The 18,537-nt window shown below is 41.4% G+C and overlaps 1 protein-coding gene and 1 long non-coding RNA gene across 4 annotated transcripts; one reads left to right on the top strand and one right to left on the bottom strand.

Moving 5' to 3' along the window:
- Positions 1-70: 70 nt before the first annotated feature.
- Positions 71-9,246, bottom strand: ankrd53 (ankyrin repeat domain 53). Of its 2 annotated transcripts, XM_076972305.1 has the most exons (8): positions 9,212-9,246; positions 7,390-7,479; positions 3,298-3,390; positions 2,966-3,110; positions 2,633-2,832; positions 2,310-2,474; positions 1,308-1,428; positions 71-1,172 (listed from the first exon to the last, which is right to left on the bottom strand). In XM_076972305.1, exons 3-8 carry the CDS (start codon positions 3,309-3,311, stop codon positions 600-602), a joined length of 1,218 nt encoding a protein of 405 aa, XP_076828420.1. In that variant the 5' UTR covers positions 3,312-3,390; positions 7,390-7,479; positions 9,212-9,246; the 3' UTR covers positions 71-599. The 2 variants fall into 2 exon arrangements, with proteins under 2 accessions (XP_076828420.1, XP_076828421.1); XM_076972306.1 differs by lacking the exons at positions 7,390-7,479; positions 9,212-9,246 and adding an exon at positions 3,520-3,642.
- LOC143474742 (uncharacterized) lies at positions 2,340-18,412 on the top strand. 2 transcript variants are annotated; one of them, XR_013120848.1, is made up of 4 exons: positions 2,340-2,480; positions 2,615-2,824; positions 13,590-13,636; positions 16,866-18,412. It is a non-coding gene; the product is annotated as an uncharacterized LOC143474742 (long non-coding RNA). The 2 variants fall into 2 exon arrangements; XR_013120847.1 differs by having other exon boundaries at positions 2,346-2,480; positions 2,619-2,824.
- Positions 18,413-18,537: the final 125 nt, after the last annotated feature.

Below are 18,537 nucleotides of genomic sequence, written 5' to 3'. Positions count from 1 at the left end.
TGGACAGGGCATGGTCAGTAATGCATTCAAAAGCATTATTTTTGGTATGGTTTATATTTTAGTGCACATTTCAGTTTTACAGTATGATGAAAGTTTTTGACAGATCAGTTGGGTCCAAAATTTCTTTACCCTCAGTAAAACACATTTCTATATACTAAGTTTGGCTAAGCTTAAGACCTAAAGAATTATTAGATACATCGCTAATACTTTTAACACAGAAATTCAATAGAACAGAAAGTGAATGTACTAAGGCCAGAATTTCCTTTATTAAAATATTCAAAAGGAGTGCAAATGAAAAAAATCTTTTCCACAGCAATATCCTTTTTCTTTTGGTCATGACTAATATATCTACGTGACCAGGGTGTAGAACCCTCTTGAATGTCATCTGCGTTCACACTGGAGATGGACAGATCAGGTTCAAAGAGTGAAATTGGGTCATAGAAACCCTTTAAAATGTAAAGTCTGGATCTGGTATTAGCTGGATCTGGTGTATTCCAGAAGATGGGACAGAACAAACGTGTACTGGCCGAGTCTGTTCAAGGATTGGAGTGATGATCTAATTGCATTGACTGATTCAGCCCTGACCCAGTCAGCAGTGTTCAGTAATGCCCTGACCGCAGCTCCTCAGCCAGGTGCATGGCCACCTCTGTCCAGGGTGTGGAGCAAACTCCTGCCTCGCGCCCTCGGTGGGGCAGGTCCAGCACACTGCTGCACTGGAAGCCCACTGGGGAACCAATGCGTGATGGGAACGCCAACGGAAACAGGCCCCTCTGGAGGACGTCCAGTGGCAGGGCAGGCGTCGGCTGTGGAACGCAGTCCCACGACGTGGTGTAGTGGACGCGTCCGTCCACGGACCGATGTAGCCTGACGCTACGACGCAGGTCTGGCTCGGCTTCCGCCTTCTCTGGATGGACACCCATACGCACCTGCTGCGGTCTGCCGATGCTGGCGGGGGGGGGTCTAGATGGGTTGGGGGAGATGTTCCATGCGTCTCTTGGTGCACCCGAGTAGTGTTTCTTTGTGTTGGCACGTTTTATTTTGGCAGGTTCAGGTGACGTGTGCTGGGCAGGGTGTAAAGCCCAGGAGGCCCTCGGGGGGGCCCAAAGCTGGGGAAGGCCCTTCTTTACAGCCCATTCGCACAACTTCTCCTCAACGAGCGCTTCTCTGACCACCTGAAACCACCATGGAAATGTGACAAGAAGTTTTGATGATACGGCTTATAGTTTGTTGTGCAGTAAAATGGTGCCTATGTTCTAATGCTATAGCTGGTTTACTGCACATGAATAGTGTAAAAATATGAAAATAACCTTTTCCTCAAACTTGGTTCTCCTGTCCATCTCAATCAGAGTCTGTCTGAGGTCCTGTAGTTTTCTGCATCTCTCTATTTCATTCTTCTTATCTCTGTGCCACATGGCATTTCTCAAGAACCTGTAATATCCACAACCGTTTACTGTAGTCTTACATTATGAAATATAATTGGTGACAGAAACAATTCTGGAAGGTTTTATTTCTACTGACTTGAAAATCATTCCCTACCAGAACTTGGATTATGTTCTGTATTGGCCCACATTTTGGAGTTGTAAACTAGAGTCAGAATTTAGCTTATGTTTTGACTTTTCTAAACTGTTAAACCACAGCCCTCTGTGGTTTGAGTCTGTCTTCAGTATTACGTGTCATGGCTACATAACTAAACCTAGTTGAAGACAGACAGGACTGCTCTCAAGGTTCATTCTTCATGTTCATTTCCTTGCCACCATTGGCTTTGACTTGCTCCAAGGAGTCTGGGCCTTTTGTAAAGCCGCCTTTTGACAGTATTGAGCTACACAAATACAGATGAATACTGAAGAAAATCATGTATAAGACACATCTCTGATACCGTGTGTGTGCATGTGTGTGTATATGTATATATTTATTAGTGCTGTCAATTCCAGGTGCCGCGATTAAATGTCCTCACCAGGATTTTGCTCAGGCTTCCTGGATTGTGTTGATTCCACTAATTTTACCTGGATTGCTAATTAGAAAATCTAGCAAGCTTGAGCAAAATCCTGGTGAAGACTTTTAATCGCGGCACCTGGAATTGACAGCACTAATATTTATACGTTTTATTTGTATAATTCAACAATAACTCAAAATATACATTATATATGGGGGGGGGGGGGTATGCACTTGACATGTTTTTTTTGTTTCCTAAAACAAATGCTTTAGAGCGTTGCCATGGGAAGTAGTGTTACTATTACTATTACTGACCTGGTCCAAGACTGGATTATTAAACCGATTGATGACTGTCAAGCATTTAAAAAGAGGTTTACCTGGCAATTGACCTATGACCCCAGAGGCGTGCCAGGTCAAGGGGCGTGTGCCCTGTGCTATCGCATGCATGTGTGTTGGCGCCGGCTTTAACCAAGGTTTTAACACATTTCCTCAGTCCTTCAGCTGCAGCCATATGCAAAGGGGTTAGTCCTTCATCTGTGGATCTGAAGGTACAACACACGGTCTTTCATTCTGATAAGAAAAGATGCGTGAACGGTTTATCGAATTATCCATGAAAATATACTGTTTTAAAAGTTGTTAACTTCACGACAGTTCATGTAACGTTAACAACAGTTTTTTTAAGCTAGAAATGGAGTCGTACACGTCGGGCTCGGCTCCGTGTTCCAGAAGATAGGCGAGGCAGGCGTGGGACTGAGGTCTGCTCTGAGGACTGAGCGCCATGTGCACGGGTCTCCGCCCACGCGGGCACGCGGCGTTCACGTGCACGTAGCCAGACTCCACGAGCAGCCTCGCGCACTCCAGCCTGCCGTACTGAGCAGCCACGTGCAGCACGGTGAGACCCTGCACGCGCGCAAACACACACGAGAAACCTGTATGCATCCTTAAACGCTTCTAGGCAAGCTACAGCAATGACTCACGGACACTTGGGGGTTTTCCCAACGATGTGCAGATGAAGCGGATAGTTAATGCGCACCTGTTTGTTCGTCTGCGTGCGCGCTCTGTTCAGACTCAGACGCAGCCACTCCACCTGCCCTGACACCGCGGCGTGAAACATGTCGCTGTCTGGCGGTGCTGTGGGAACCCGTCCTCCCACCCCAGAACCCTTACGGCCAGGCAAACTACGGAGAACAATACATTTTCTAACTATTACAATCGAATTTGTACATACTTGTACATGTAATTACCATAGGCTTATTGGCATGGTACGTTAATTATTAAAGCTAGTTGTGTTGCAAATGTTGCCAACATAGAAAATACTGAAAATGCTGTATAGGAATAATTTTTATTTAAGTAAAAGCAAATTACCACACGCGTGCCATGACTCGTGGGACCACGAGATTTGTTGACGTTCAGGTAGTTACCATAGTGATCCAGAAGCGACATCACACTTCCTTAATTCTAGGAAAGGGAATAAACGTTGACCTTTTAGATGCGGAGTGCGACACAGATCTGGCCTGTGACACTCACTCACTCACTCACTCACGTTTGGCTAGTGTTGCTTCCCCAAAATACATAATGCAGGCCTACCTTTCTGAATTTGTACTATGCTACTATTAGGGATTGCGTGCAATATCCACTGGAGAGATGAACACACAAAAAATGTCGTTAACGATCGATTAAAAGAATTTCCATGCACATCACGTCCTAAAAAAAAATCACGAAATGTTTCAGAATTGATCGCAATTATTAACTATTAAGCTTGTCAGTCTGTAGATGGCGCCAGTAGGAGTCCTCAATGAACCTTTTTATATTTGGCATTTGGCTTAGCCTGTTGACGAACCCGAATCTTTTGTGCATTATAAAAGTGCCGAATGATTTCTAATATTTCGTGCTGATCACAGCTGACAGTCTACATATTTATTATTGTTCCTACGCTGCTCTTTACTTTAATTTCTTATTGATATTTTTTCTGCGTGCAATTTTCAGGAAAGCTTTATTAAGTTTATTAAGCACAGGGGTTGACGTGTGCTGAAGGGTGATCAGTAAATATCGATCAGGCCTCCCGTTGGGCGTGGAGACTTTGCCGATGTGCGGAAAGCGTGGCTCGAAACGACATGGATCGCGGGTATTTTCTCCATGTCTCTGTCGAGCGTGAACAGTCAATATGTTAATTAGTCGGGAAGTATCAAATGTCGGATATTGAGCGCGTGAACTCGTGAACTGAAAGGGATGAGGATGTAATTACCAAAATTATTTGCGTTTAAACACTAATTTTGGTTGTGATCGTCCTGTTATCATAAAAATAAGTTGTAGCCTATGCTCCCTTAATAGTAGAACACCATAAGGTCTTCATGTGTGAGACTTTACATGACTCAGCTATATTATGTGCTCATTCAAACGAATAAGATGAATATACTACCCTTTCTGTGTGTGGTTATCGGTGTGTTTGTCTTGTGTTGGGTTAAGTTGGGTATGTTTCAGTAATCAATTGTGTGTGGGAACAGTGTTCACATATCTCAACCCTGTGCCCCATCACTGGAATTTCTCTGTCCTTGATCATCTCAGTGAGGTCATGTATTTTCCAATATAAGCTTTAGGCTCAGCTCTCGGTCTGGTTTCAACTGTTTTAGATGCACTCGTGATCTTATTGTCCAACATTAACTTGACTTCGGATCAGAAAACTAGAATATGGAAAATTAGATCAAGGAAAAGGCAACAGCTGTGGTGTGGAGTGTGCTGAAGGCATCTGTGTGGTTCTTCTTACTGTAGCTGCAGTCCTGTACCGCTGGACACCACTAGACCAATAAATGGCAAAATGGCCATAAGACAGAAGCAGAAATGACGTTTAACAGGAAAGCTAAGATAAAGAACAAATATTCTAGAAGTCTCTCACTCCTTTCTGTCTTCCTCTATCTGTTCATAACTTTGATCAGCATACACACATGCTCTGCATGAATTGATATAAATACATGTTTCTTTTACTGACACGTGCTCTATAAACACAGTCAATGGAGCAGTTGAGCTTCATGCGCTCAAATTACACAGGCACACACTGGGTGGAAAAAAAGGAGAAAGCTAGAACATGTGGCAGTGAAATATTCACTCTTTTATTGGCAAAGCTATTCATGGCCAGGGGGAGACCAAAAGAGCCATTCAATCCTCACAGCACCTTCATATTAGATGAGGCAGCTTGTAAAGACCTCAGGCCCCCGAGACTCCTTGGCTGTGTTGCTGTAAATGCGCTAATGTCCCTACCACCCCCACCCACCCGTAGCTCTCTGTCTCGCTCTGTCTGTTTTCCTCTGCTCTTATTCTGTGTCTTTGCCCATTCTCTCTCAAAATCTCCTTTCTCACTTTTCCTTTGTTTATACAACAGTCCTTCTCTCTCTTTTCTCATTTTTCCATAACTGTCTTTGTCTGCTTTTCTCTCCGTGTCTCTGTCTCTCTCTCGCCCTCTGTCTCTCTCTCTCTCTCCACTCAACCTTACATTAATGCACCCTGGCACGTTGTGCGTCTCGGAGTCTCAGTGCGACCCGGTTGTGTGCACTGACCGCTCTTCGACCCTCGCCACACACACCTACTACACCGTACGCGAAGGTAGAGAGAAGCATGGAGGAGAGGACACCACGAGCAAAGCGTGGAGGGACCAGAATGGTTCAAGGAGGGGAGGAACCCATGTGGAGGAGAACATCTTTTTTGCAGTGCAGATTGTGTTACACTGAAGCCTGTAGAAATAGACTGCAGGTAAGGCTTTTCAGTAGGGTACCTAAATACAGTGCATTGTCCTCAAAGTTATTAGAAACATTTATATATTATAAATTAGTTGATTTCCACCAGTCAAGAAAAAAAAACTTAGGACGATTTTCATTAGACCACAGTCAGACTGATTCGTGTTATTCTGGGTAAATTGTGTATGCAATGATAAAGGAGCTGGACACGGTGACCCCTCCCCTTCCTCTTTGTGTCCTGTGGCTTCTGGAGATGTGTCTTTGATGCTCATATTTCAGCGGACAGGACAAACATGCCACCAATGTATTTTAGCTTCTTCGTCTGTGATGGTCTCTGTGGAAGCATCTTGCTCTGAGGTCTGTGTCCACATGTGGATGTCTGACACAGTTTAAAAATGAAATCTGTGGTGCATATATGCACAGATAAGGTTTGAATGATGAACTTTCATAAAGCTACAAGCTGCATGACCCATCAACAGATGCAGATGTGAGACAGACAGACAAGAGGACCAATACTAAAATACCTGTTAGTGTGGTCTAACATGCCTTGCATGCCACCATCCGGCCACAGATGAGTCATACAGACTGAAAGCCACTCCCTCACTGACTTTTCCACAAATCAGCTCAGTCACATCAGTCTGCTGGGGGCATATCTGAATGTGCTTTGTCTGTCGTGAGTGGTGAAGATAGTCAGGGATTCAACTGTTCTTGAAAATTCATTTTGTGTACTTTTCCTAAACCCCACTTTTGGTATATGGTAACATAAGATGGCTACAGGATCAGAAATATTTACAGCACAAAAACTGCACTTGGTCAAGTACACAACCTTCTTATGTCTAAGTCAATTCTCAAAATGATTTTAAAAAAGAACATTGATGCAGCACCAGAATTATCTGATGCAATATGTCTTGAGGAAAGCTATTATAATCAGATCAGTAATAGGGACACATACTCTTAATAGACACAAGCTTCTACATGATACACGTGGGTATTGTTTACAGTCCATCGGTGGTGTGAAAGGTCAGGTAGTAGTTTAGTAGTTAATCTACCATCTCATGACTCAATGGCAAAGGCGGGCATTTGGAACATAGTTCTAGGGAGGACTTTGTTGGAGCCTGATTTGTACACCTCTGCACTTCACTACCTGTGTGTGTGTGTGTTGCGAGGTGAGAGGAGGGTGTCTTGCATGCGTTGTGTTGCTGAATGTGTGAAGTCAGTCATCACTCCGTGGCCTTGACAGAAAGCAGATGAAAATGGTGCCTGTGGCACACACATCGCACTTACGGCCTCCCCACACACTTTAGCTAACACAGATTATCACATTCTCATCCTTGAATACGATTGACTTTATGAGTGCTAATATTGTCACCACAGGTGTAGTGTGTGCAAGTCGGGTGTGAGGTCAGAAAGTGTTTGTGAGGTCAGCAAGAGGCTTCTTATATAATGCAGTCAAGAGTGTTTCCCCATCACTATATCTAATAGATATAGTGAACCATATAATAGAACCATCATGAAACACCTCTTTATAAAATTTTGAACTCAGAATAAGGTAGTCTTTTACTGTAATCATGCAAAGTGGAAAATTATTACTATATTTATATAAAACCAGGACTATAGAAAGACACTTTTTATCTTTTGTGTATAAAAACATTTCATAAAATGTGTGTAACTTTAACTGGTTTCTGGGTGTATCCCTACAGCACCCATGGATATTCCCAGATGTGCTGACCTTGTACAGGGCATAGGAAGCGTAAATGTTGGGCTCCTCCCTCCTGCTTGATGTAGATCCATTGGAAGATGTGATTGGTGGAAAGGACATCTAAAAAGATCCAATCAACAGAGAGCAAGGAGAGGAAGCTGCGTCTCTTGTTGAAATGTTAGATTATTATAATTTCTGGCACCTTTGAGCTCACTTGGCAATTTAATCCATTAGTGCATACATGACTTATGCAATGGTGCACAGACGTAAACAAAGCAGGACTAAGGAAGAACAGTGGAAATATGGTAAGAGATATTATCGTTGATTGGATACTAAGGATATAATCCAGTTATTTATTCTTCTTCGTCAGCCATCGTCTTCTTTAAAAGCCCTGACAAGGCTCAGTCTGCCAGGTATGGGGGTCTTCAGGGAGGTGCTAACCTGAGAAACATGGTAGAGGTGTGAAGAGGTTCGTGGAGAGCCTCCCCCAAAACAGCAGCTTAAAATGGCAAGCTCACAGGAGAGATCAAAAGTGCACTTGTTCTCTCTCTCTTTCTATTGCTCTTGCACCCTGTCACAGCGCATCTGACCTTGAATTTGGTAAAAGATGTCTAAAGGCCCCCTTCACTTTCCTGAAGTTCTCACAAGATGGCTTCTAATTAGAATGTAAATCTTTTATCAAGACTTTCTCTTTAATGACCCTTTCCTTACATCAGTTTACTGTATTTTATTAGCTGATGCTCAACAAATCTGATAGTACTGGATGTAGGATCTATATTCACAAATAAAGAAAGCTTTGCAAGCTTTAATAGCATATTCATCTAATATAGAGTCTAACTATCTGTGTGTGTGTCATCTTGATACGTCTTTCATGCCTGTGTTCAGGGGGTTAAAGTACGATGTAATATTATCAAGGTTGACTAACTTTGAGAACTGAGCCTCAGACTGGGAAAAACATCAATACAGATTGATCTTTCACGTAAGGTCAGCCTGTATTTGAGATGCTCATACACACAGTTTCATAACATTTCAGTTTATACTATGAGGAAATCTGATGCTGAAAAAAATCCAATTCGTATTTCAACAAAAAGCCAATGATTTTTCGTATCGATCCTCAGTTTTCAGGTAATTCTACAATTTTCATCTTGCAAGAACTAGTTGGAACAGTAAAGTGGGCCAGACATTCTCAAGGTTTCAATACCACCTCCTGATATGTTCATTAAATGCCTGAGATGTAACCATGCAGACAGAGCTCTTAATGGACCTGCAGACAGAGAAGGTTTAGTGCTGACACCAGGTCTTATTGGAAAATACAGAACAAAAAAGCTCAGCCATAATGTAAAGAATTAACTGCAAATAATTAGATGCATGAAGTAAAAATTGTGTGTGACTGTGTATAGACTGTATTTATATGTATATACACATGTCTAGGACTGTTGTATGTTCATGTGAACCTGTGAGTGATTGGGTCTGGTGTCCTTCCAGGGGAGCTGAGTATATCCAGATGTCACAGATAAGATGTGCCACACACATACATTCTCTCTCTCTCTCTCTCTCTCTCACACACACACACACACATATACACACCTCGATACATTGATGACACCTCTTCAATCACATGCTGTTTTCCTCATCCTTCCCTATTCCTTTTTTCATCTGTCAGTCCCACCAGGATTTCGCGGGCCTTTTTTGTGATTGTTGCGGGCTAAAATGTTTGATGTTGCGGGTGTTTTTCAAAAAAATTGCGATGGAAGTTGCGGTGTGTTTTTGCTTTTTTGTGAGTACATTACAATAGGGAGTAAATGTTGTATGGTTTCCTCTATTTAGTAGTCCATTTTAATGATCTATTTACCTATTTATTCAGGGTTGCCAACTTTTCAAGATCGCTTGAAGTGAGATTTTAACCTGGAGGGGGTGGCGAACATTAATTGTTGACACGGGGGGGGGGGGGGGGGGGGGGGGGTAACGTAAGTTGTTACCGGGCGGCCTGTAAAATGGACACAAATTAAGTATTATATCGAGATCGATCGCCAGTGGTTGGCGCCAGAGCGAACTAGTAACTCATAGATATGGATCAGAGATAAATAAACTTTATCTCAGTTTAAAGTTTAAACTTATAAACTTTATCTCAGACCCTCGCCACTTGCGTGCGCTGCAGTGACTTCGCGGGCTACCGTTGCATTGTGGGGAATGTAGTGTTTGTGCGTGCAAAACACCATCGGGCGGCTGTGGCCTGCGGGCCGGTTCTAATAGTAATTAAATATCATCCAGGGGGCCATAGATAATCAATTCGCGGGTCGGATCTGGACAGTTTATCCCCGCTTTCATGTAGTGTACTGGGATACTGCTTTTCCCGATCTTCTAGCCGTTATTTTCGTCGCTCATGCTGCTTTCAGTCTGCTCCTCTTGAACGTATATACGGAAGTAAGGCGGGAGTTTGTCGACGTCACATCAATACGACATCAGTGATTGGTCAAATTTGCGGGAAAGTTGCGGTGATTGGCTGAAGTTGCAACACCGCCCTGAATTTGCGGGGTTTGCTTGAAGTTGCGTTGAAGTTGCAAATCGCAACATCGCGACTTTCTGGAGGGTCTGATCTGTGCATCACACCAACCTTTAATTAACTCTAATCAACCTTTAATCAACCTTTAGACAACCTTTAATCTCCCTCTTTCTTTCTCCCATTGTATCAAGTTTTTATCAGCTTTCTCTGTCTTGGTTCCTCTTACATCATCATGTGCTTTTGCTTTTGCACAAGCAGAGGCGGTCTTTGTATAGAGGTGTTGCTAGGCAACTGCCTTGGGCCCCTCCCACTGCAGCCCACTGGATGGGGCCCCTGATTAGCGGACTTATTTCTCGCATATTAATGTTGATGGGCCCCCTAGCTAAATTCGCCTTGAGCCCCCATATTTCTAAGTCCGCCACTTGTGCACAAGTGTCTTTTGGAGATATTCTCCATGCGTCACCACGGTGACCTGCTGTCAGAGGTCATCTGGGACACACCCTTCCTCACCTATTTCATTCTAATTATAATACACCATACATCTTTAACACGTTCTTGAGTAAATAAAAGCACGATTTAGAACAGAATGTGCTCGTTTAAATGCAATATGCTCAATGATATAGAGCCTAATTAAATCATATCTAGTTAAATGAGGTGAACTCAGGCCTGTGTGAAGTTGGCCCCATCATGATGGCAAGTTTGTATCTGCTTGCCAACGCTAACAGGTATAAATGCACCACTGCTAATCTGAGGAGGTTGTTTCAAGGATGCCGCCCATCTTGTTCCTGTACACACTTCCCAGACACCCTCTGCTCTCCATCACTGCTGAGGTTCACAGCACCACTGCATTAACATTGCCATGGAATATGATGCAGGAGATATTAGTATATGAGCAGTGTTAGTGGGGTTTTTACATGCATCACAGTGTGCTGGATTCGGAGTGGTGTGTCACCCATGGACCCTGAGCAACATTCTGGCTCTTAGTCCAAAAATGACCCAACTGGATGTGGAATTATGAGGGAGGCATGATAACAGTCACGGCCTCCTCTCTGTCTTTATATCTAGCGCCTTTGGGGTAAGTAGGCTTTCCCAGAGGCTCGTCGCTGTGCCAAGGCCTGTCTTCAGTCCAGCATTCAACAACCTCCCTGGAAAGAGCAATAACTCTGTGTCATTACGGGACCAGCAAAACAGGTATCTCCCGATGTGCCCTGCGTCTGGACTGTAGTCCTGACTGGGGCAGTTTAGGGCAGGACGCCAGGGGACTCCACACCTCTGGCCGCCTTTGCTGCTTTGCACATAAGCGATCTGAAAACGCTGTGCTATTTTCGTTGATGTTAATTTGCTCCGTGTTAAGGCCGCGGTTCACAGCTCGGTCAGCCTTTGCTGATACTATACTCCCATTTGTTTCTCGAAAGGTTTTCCCGTCACATCGCGTTAACGTCGCGCGGCCCGTGAACTGTGAATGCACTGCGCGCGGGGAGACGCTCCTACGTGGGCTGCTGGACGCGCATGGTCCTAAACCATGTCCTGTTCTAAGGAAGAAGTTATTTAAATAAACTTTTGTCCATTTTTATAGCTTAGCAGGTCATATAGGCCTAGTTAAAGCAAAACCCCAATTCTTAGCCGTTAAGAACTACAGTTGATTACATGCTATCACGTTTTGATTTTCATTTTAGAAAATGGAATAATGCTTATAGTATTGCATTAATTAAAACATTTTTATCACAAAGAACTAGAAAGGGAAAAATCAATAATAATTGTCTAAAATTTGTTTATTTTAAGCATAATTTTACTTCAATCCCTTTTCCCGGACATCCAGCCAAGTACTTCCAGAAACCGAGGAATGAGTGAATTCTAGGAGAGAATTGATGTTGTATCGCAGAAGACTCGCTGTCTGTCGGAGGGTCTAATTTTTTTCGTTTTCTGTTCATGAATTATTCATAAACCAACTGAGACCATCTATAGCTACGTAAACCTGGGAAATGCGTATTATAATTTTAGCAGTATCCTAATTTTAGTGTAGCCTACAATTTTGTGAGAATGTTTATATTATGGTCTCTCATTTATCTTAAATGTACCAAAACCGGACTTTTTGACTTATGAACAAAACGTTGATTAGAAAATGATTCTCTTTAATATTCTGGCAAACACTATTTATATGTAGACATACACAAATGTTGAGATAAATCGGTAAGCAAATCTCACCGGTGTTGTTTTAAACTAATAAATGTGCAGTATACGGATTTCCCTCAAATGGTAAACTACACAATAATAACAGTGGCCACTGGCTTTTGGCCAGAAATGTAATAAGTGCGTCATCTTCACAGTTTAATTATGTCCACAGGGTTTTAGCCACCCTATTATTTATTTTTGTATATTGCCAAAATATCGTCTATTCCAACATATGCAATAATTCTAACATTTGAGACATGTTTTGAATGATAAACGTCCAAATTGAACGTTCATTGGAACCGGTAGAGAATTGCAGTCGCACAGGGTTTCGCTCCCTTCGAGGAATACTCCACTTTTATAGTAGTTTTCAACTGAAATGGATATAGTTTGTGGTCCAAAAGCAGTCTGAAGTTAAATGAACTAGTTTTATTCCAGTTCTTTCATCCCTCTACACCAATATTATATAATATACGCCAATAAACCGATATTGCTGCTGTTAGAACCTACACATTTATTTAGTACAAGACAAAGTGTTTAGGCTTTTGGTAATTTGTTATATTTATGTTGTCTAGCTTGTGTGCTAATCCTTTTGTAACAGACTTAATTCAGTTAAATCTACTCTGTAATATGCTACAGTAATATGTTATAGTGTGCAGGTGTAACTACAATATTATGGACACTAGTGTAAAATGTGTGCATGCAGTAAGGTGTTGTTGGGATGTTTGCTGTCTGTGGGTTGATTCTATTATATTTAGATTCTAATATATAAAAGTTTTCTGTGATAGGTTGTGCAGTAAACTTTCTCATAAAATGTTTGTTGAAGCAGGCACACTGAAGAGCCTTTCAGTGTCACGGTGTGAGGTGCCCTGCCCAGACAGGACTGGTGAAAGCACTGCCTCCGATACCTCAAAACAAGCACGATCTGATCAGACAGGCTCGGCGCTGTTGGGTCATGAGCAGCTACTGAGCCAATGCAATTGCACAGTGCTATTTTGAAGCCTTCTTTCACTCTGTCACTCTTCAGTTTTCCCTTTAATTCATTCATTATCTCCGTCTTTATCATCTTTATCTTGTTATGGTTCAACTGTGTCACTTTCCTGGTGGTGTCTGTTAGTAACCTGCTTCAACCTCGAACAAATAGCGTTGATGGAGACTCCAAACATAGACTCTTTCAGAAGAGAAGAGACGTACTGTCCGGGTCGATCGCACTGCTTCCATTAAAACAACTGTTTGTCTACACAAATATAGCCTATTTATGTACTTTTCCAGTGTTGCAGATCAAACAGCAAACAGGTAGCCTGTACACATGATGATTGATTTGTGCATATTTACAGCCACACACACACACACACACACACACACACACACACACACACGTACAACAGTAATGGTTCAATATATATATGCAGAATTATGTATTATAGATGCATAATCAATCTTTAATATCCTCCTCTGAAACACAGATTTTCATTATCACACTTTCTGTGGCATCATACATTTTCCATAGAGGTAAGTGATATAAAAACTGAAATGTGTGATTTTTTTTATCTTTCAGTTCTTCCGATCTTCTGAAAAGCGACATTTTCCCCAGTGGACACGCGGGTGAGTGTCAGACAGTGCTAGACAGTGCTTTTCATTTCATTTGTTTTGTGGCATTGTTTTTCCTCAGTGTTTATCACATGAGGTGACATGGCCCTGTGACTGGCAGCAACTATAGGGTATTTGGAGATATTTTTAAATTGTGATGTGTGAGGACAGTTACATGTATGGCACATATAGTCTCAGGTTTTAATGTTATGTTACGTGGCATATTAACAAAAGCTTGTGCAATGTAAATGCAACGTACTATGCATGGTTTTGCGTATGTTTTAGTACCACTTTTTCATTTGACCACAAGAGGGCACTGTGTATTGATGAACTTATGACCTCTGTAAAGCCACAGGGGACACGTCTAGTTGAGCCACTTTGATCGCATTTCCCTAATTAATCTTACACAGCATCAACAAATACTTAAAATGAACAGATAGATCCTTCCACGCAGAGACAACACATCAAGCAAACACAGTGTGTGTGTGGGTAAAGACAAAGAAAAGGAGTGACAGAAAATAAAAGAATTAGCAAGGAATTTGTGACTGCCTTTCAATTCAGGTATAAAATGTATTTTATTCTAATTAAGTCCTTAGCTCTGCTCTTTATTATTGTCTTTTTATTCTTCAATTTGTGTGTCTGGGAACACGAGGTAATGACACTTTCTTCTACCCCAACACATACTCATGCATATTCATATAAACATACATAGCGAGCAACTCCATCTGTATTTTGGGTGTCAAGAGAATAATGGCAATTTACCCACTTCTTCTGGGAAGGTTATTGGTGGTCTTCCTCAGTGTCTGGCGTTTCAATGAGACAAAGAGACACTCAGCTTGACGGTCTCTTTCCCACCTGGACCTGGACGCAGCAGCACTAAGAGGAAATTATTCTTGAGTATGCAGCAAAGCAGTTGTGGAGTTCACTTTGGTTAAGAGCATCTGGCAAGTGCCATAAATATACATGAAAATGTAAATGTAGAAAAACACTCCAATACTAGAGATAAAAGACTACCCACTCCTTATTTCTACAGGACTTAGGATCGTTTTAAATGCAGCAACAACATAGAATGTTTTTTAATAACTTAAGTCTATAGTGCACGTTCTGGTAGTACCTCTGGAATATGTAGGAATCCAAAGGTCTTATCACAGGACAGATCGCAGGGCATAAATCAGGATGTGTAGAAGCACTCTTCAAAGTTATTACTTGGTTCTAAGCCCAATACACTTAGATAAAGGAGAGAGGGAGAGACAGAGAGAAAAAAAAATTGACAAAAGGACAATGCTGCACACGCGCCCTCTGCTGGTCATTATGCGTATTTGTTTTGTCATTACGTGATTATAAGCTGCACAAACTTAACGTGCATACAACATTCTTCTTTATTATTTTAGGGCAAACATCATCAGGCAAATGTGCATTTATTAGTTCTGCATCCTATGGTGAAAGTGACTTGTGTCCAGAAAAGTACCCAAGATCTTCCCCATTAGGGTGCCATTAGACTGAATCTGTTATTTTAGACTGAATCTGTTATTTTTCTCTAAAAGTAAAGAATTGTTTGTTTTGACCATTTTTTGATATTTTCACATATTTTCATAGGTCCTGGAAGGTCCTGGCCTGAGATAAAATCATAGAGAATACAAAGACTCGATCTTGCATTTGCACATTGTGATTTTATAGATGTACATAAATAAATATTTAAATGATTTTTGCATGAAATAACACTTTCTGTCTGCCCATTGTGGTTTCCTGTCTGGCTTTGTGAAATCTGTGACTGTGTACCTTACCAAAGTCTATAGGGTACTTATAAAAAGGATCAATTTCATGACCTGCAGATGCACACAGATTACCTTTGCTTTGTGGGATGCATGCTGTGTTGTTTTGTGCCTGATGTGAGTTACCTACATCAGACACAAGGTGAGTGCACAAGGTGGAGATGATCAGGTGGAGGCAGAAGCTACCCTCCCCCTGACATGAGCCATGTGGTGTCTCTGGTGTGGCGGAGGTCAGGCCATGGGCCAGGCATGGTGATCCTGGATCAGTTTAAAAGGGCAGTTTCTAATCCAGGGAGCATCTCTTCACGGTACATCAGGTTTAATAAGTGCACCCCAGGAGAGATCCGTTTGACCTTTGCCATGACATGCAGTCTCGGCCAGTACTGAGAGTTTCTCAAAGCCTAAAGAAACAACAGTTTAGAAGGGTTATTCTAAAGGGCACCTGGAGAGTGAACCCTGGGAATGAGTGACACAGGCCGGTATGAGGCTGGGTTAGTCAGAGCTGTGATGGACATCACTGCTATATAGTTTTGCTGCTTTAAAAATGAAGAAGACTTTGACCATTGTTTAATTTTAAAACAGAAGTAGTGCAAATGGAGTCTAATGAACAAGAATGTATTATTTCAGATGAAAAAGTGCTCAGAAGGCACAGTGAAATATTGCACAGACTGTCTAAACTCTGTTGAGTCTTTTTAAATCTCTTGAATAATAATGACATTATAGTAAATCAGACATTCACTCACGCGGTCAAGTGCCAGAGCCTCTGTCATTAGAAAATCCATTATTCAAATGAGTTATTAGCCACTGATAGAAATAGCCTGTTAAATCCACTTTGAACACCACAGTACTGTTTTAAAAGGGCTGGAGCCACCAAGAGTGTGGCTAGGCTCTTGTTTCAAACCATGGCCTAACAAGGTTGCTTTTAGATATAACACAAAGAAATAGCCACAAAGTAAGGGTTCCTGCTTACACCACCCAGTACTCTGATGCAATACTCCATTCCTCTAACCCCAAAGAGAAAGAGAGATAGACTATCGGAAAAAGACAAAGAGTTGTGAAGTGGATTTATCATCCATTACCATCCACGGGATGACATGATGCGTGCATTACAGTGATGAAATGCATGTTTTACGATTAGCCAAAAGTTGGCCATAATTTGTGAGATGTAATCAAAGGGGCTTTATAAAGTTTGTGACTGAAATTATGTTGCTTTTGCAAGAGAATTACCTTAAAAGGCTAATTTGCAATAAATGAACAGATACTAAATCAAAATAATAGTTAGCTTAATGGACAGTTTAATGGACTAGGCTAATGCACTCAGCCACTGAAAGCAAATTTTCTATTAGATTGCATGTTACATTCACCTAAGTGATGTGTTTGCCCTAAATCTAACAATGTGGTCTTTGAAAGATGAAAAAACCTACTTATTTTATTGCATGAATGGTAAGTGATGTGTTTTTTTTTCTTTACAGACATCAGAATAGCTCCCCTGCTGAGACGTACCAACATCCCAGTGGAAAATAGAAGCCGTAGAGAAGCACTTCTCCCTGCTCGGGCAGTTGGAGTTGACAGCCTGCCTGGGGTAATAGTAAGGTAGAGGGATAACAGGCGGCTACGCTACAACCATGGACCGCAATTACTGCTGATTACATACGAGCGTCTCGCCTTCTTGTCGCGCCTGTCTGTGTGACCGCTAAAAGAGAATTCTATTTCCAAAGTCTGTTCCTCAGATTGAATAGGACTCTTTTTCAAGCGAAACACACCCCTGATTTTCAAAATCATAATTTACCTGTCATCAGAACAGTAGACACCCAGCAAGAGACCACTCTACCACAAGACTAATGGCTGGGGCTTTTTTTTGTTTATTTTGCCACTAAAGAGCCTTTTTTTTATTTGAATGATTTAACTAATTAAACATAGTTTGTGTCCTACCAATGTGTCAAACTCAAGTGGTTATCTCTGTGAATGATCACTAAAGCTTACTTAAAAGAAGATTTTTGCCAACCTGCATTCATTCACTTTCTTCAAATATTTTGTAAAAATCTCAACTTATTCGTGGCATTACACTGATTTCCTGAGTTTTATGTGATGTATTTTCTTGTAGAATGCTTCAGGTGCCAAAATACTGACATTTGAGATATATTTGAGAGTGCTATTGCAAATTTAAACCACACATCTCTCTAATCTTGGAAATAGTAATCATCATTGACCCAGTATTTCACATCTTCCTTGAAGGCATCGTAAGCATTCAGAAAACCAAACATAACGATCTGGTCAACAGTTCAGCAACAACCGATACACTGTAGCAGATGCCTTTGTGTTGTGTTACGTAAGCCGCAATGTCTGTAACACAACATCCAGGATCCTACTAGCATTGTACCTGTACAGATACATCCGCGCTTCTAAGACCTTCTTCATTTACTCGTTTTTGTTTTTTTTTCCAGTATTGATCTATCTTCGTCTTACTAAGAGATTTATAGTATATTATAACACTTGAACAAACTCCATAATCTATTGGATTGATAATTTAACTTGTGTAAAAGACATTTAAACACGTGCAAACAGCACACAATAAATGATGGAGTTTGCTTGGCCTCATGTGGCCTACGACACATTAAAAGCGTTGATGCATCTTTACTTGCTTACTGCTTCAAACGCAAAACAAGTGGTGATGTAAGCGCCAGTTCAAATGTACAGAAATACAGTGAACACAGTAATTTCACGTACAACATTGTCAAGCAAATGTTCTCATGCAGAAGGTTTGCAGTAGGTGTTGCAGTGGCAGAAACGCAGCCAGCAGATGGCGCCAAGCTTGGCACACAATCCTGACTCAAACTGCAGGATACTAGCAACAGACTTGACAGTGAGAGAATGTTTCAACCCAAATACATTCAGTTTCTTCAAATGTTAAAATGTTAACTCAATTTTGATATTACTCTGGTCCTGCTTCTGGCTATGCTGCAGGTTTCTGTTGACAGCGAGTATCACAGAGACTGCTGTAAAAAAAAATAATAAAGACTGTGATAGTGATTTAAGACATTTGAAAGGAAGTGCAATTTTTCTGATTTATGATGATTACATTACAGATATATGTTTTTATTTTTTACACATTACCCAGTGTTTTCTGTATTTCATTTAAACCTT

The sequence above is a fragment of the Brachyhypopomus gauderio genome, chromosome 14 (genome assembly GCF_052324685.1).
Source record: "Brachyhypopomus gauderio isolate BG-103 chromosome 14, BGAUD_0.2, whole genome shotgun sequence".
NCBI lineage: Eukaryota > Metazoa > Chordata > Actinopteri > Gymnotiformes > Hypopomidae > Brachyhypopomus > Brachyhypopomus gauderio.
This window is presented reverse-complemented; position numbering and strand designations above follow the sequence as displayed.

Excerpts from the sequence above, each read along its gene's own strand:
- ankrd53 (XM_076972305.1), bottom strand. Across the intron at positions 2,475-2,632 it reads CACGGAGCCGAGCCCGACGT|ATCCACAGATGAAGGACTAA; the intron begins GTACGACTCCAT and ends TTGTACCTTCAG. Across the intron at positions 1,429-2,309 it reads GGTCATAGGTCAATTGCCAG|GTTCTTGAGAAATGCCATGT; the intron begins GTAAACCTCTTT and ends TGGATATTACAG.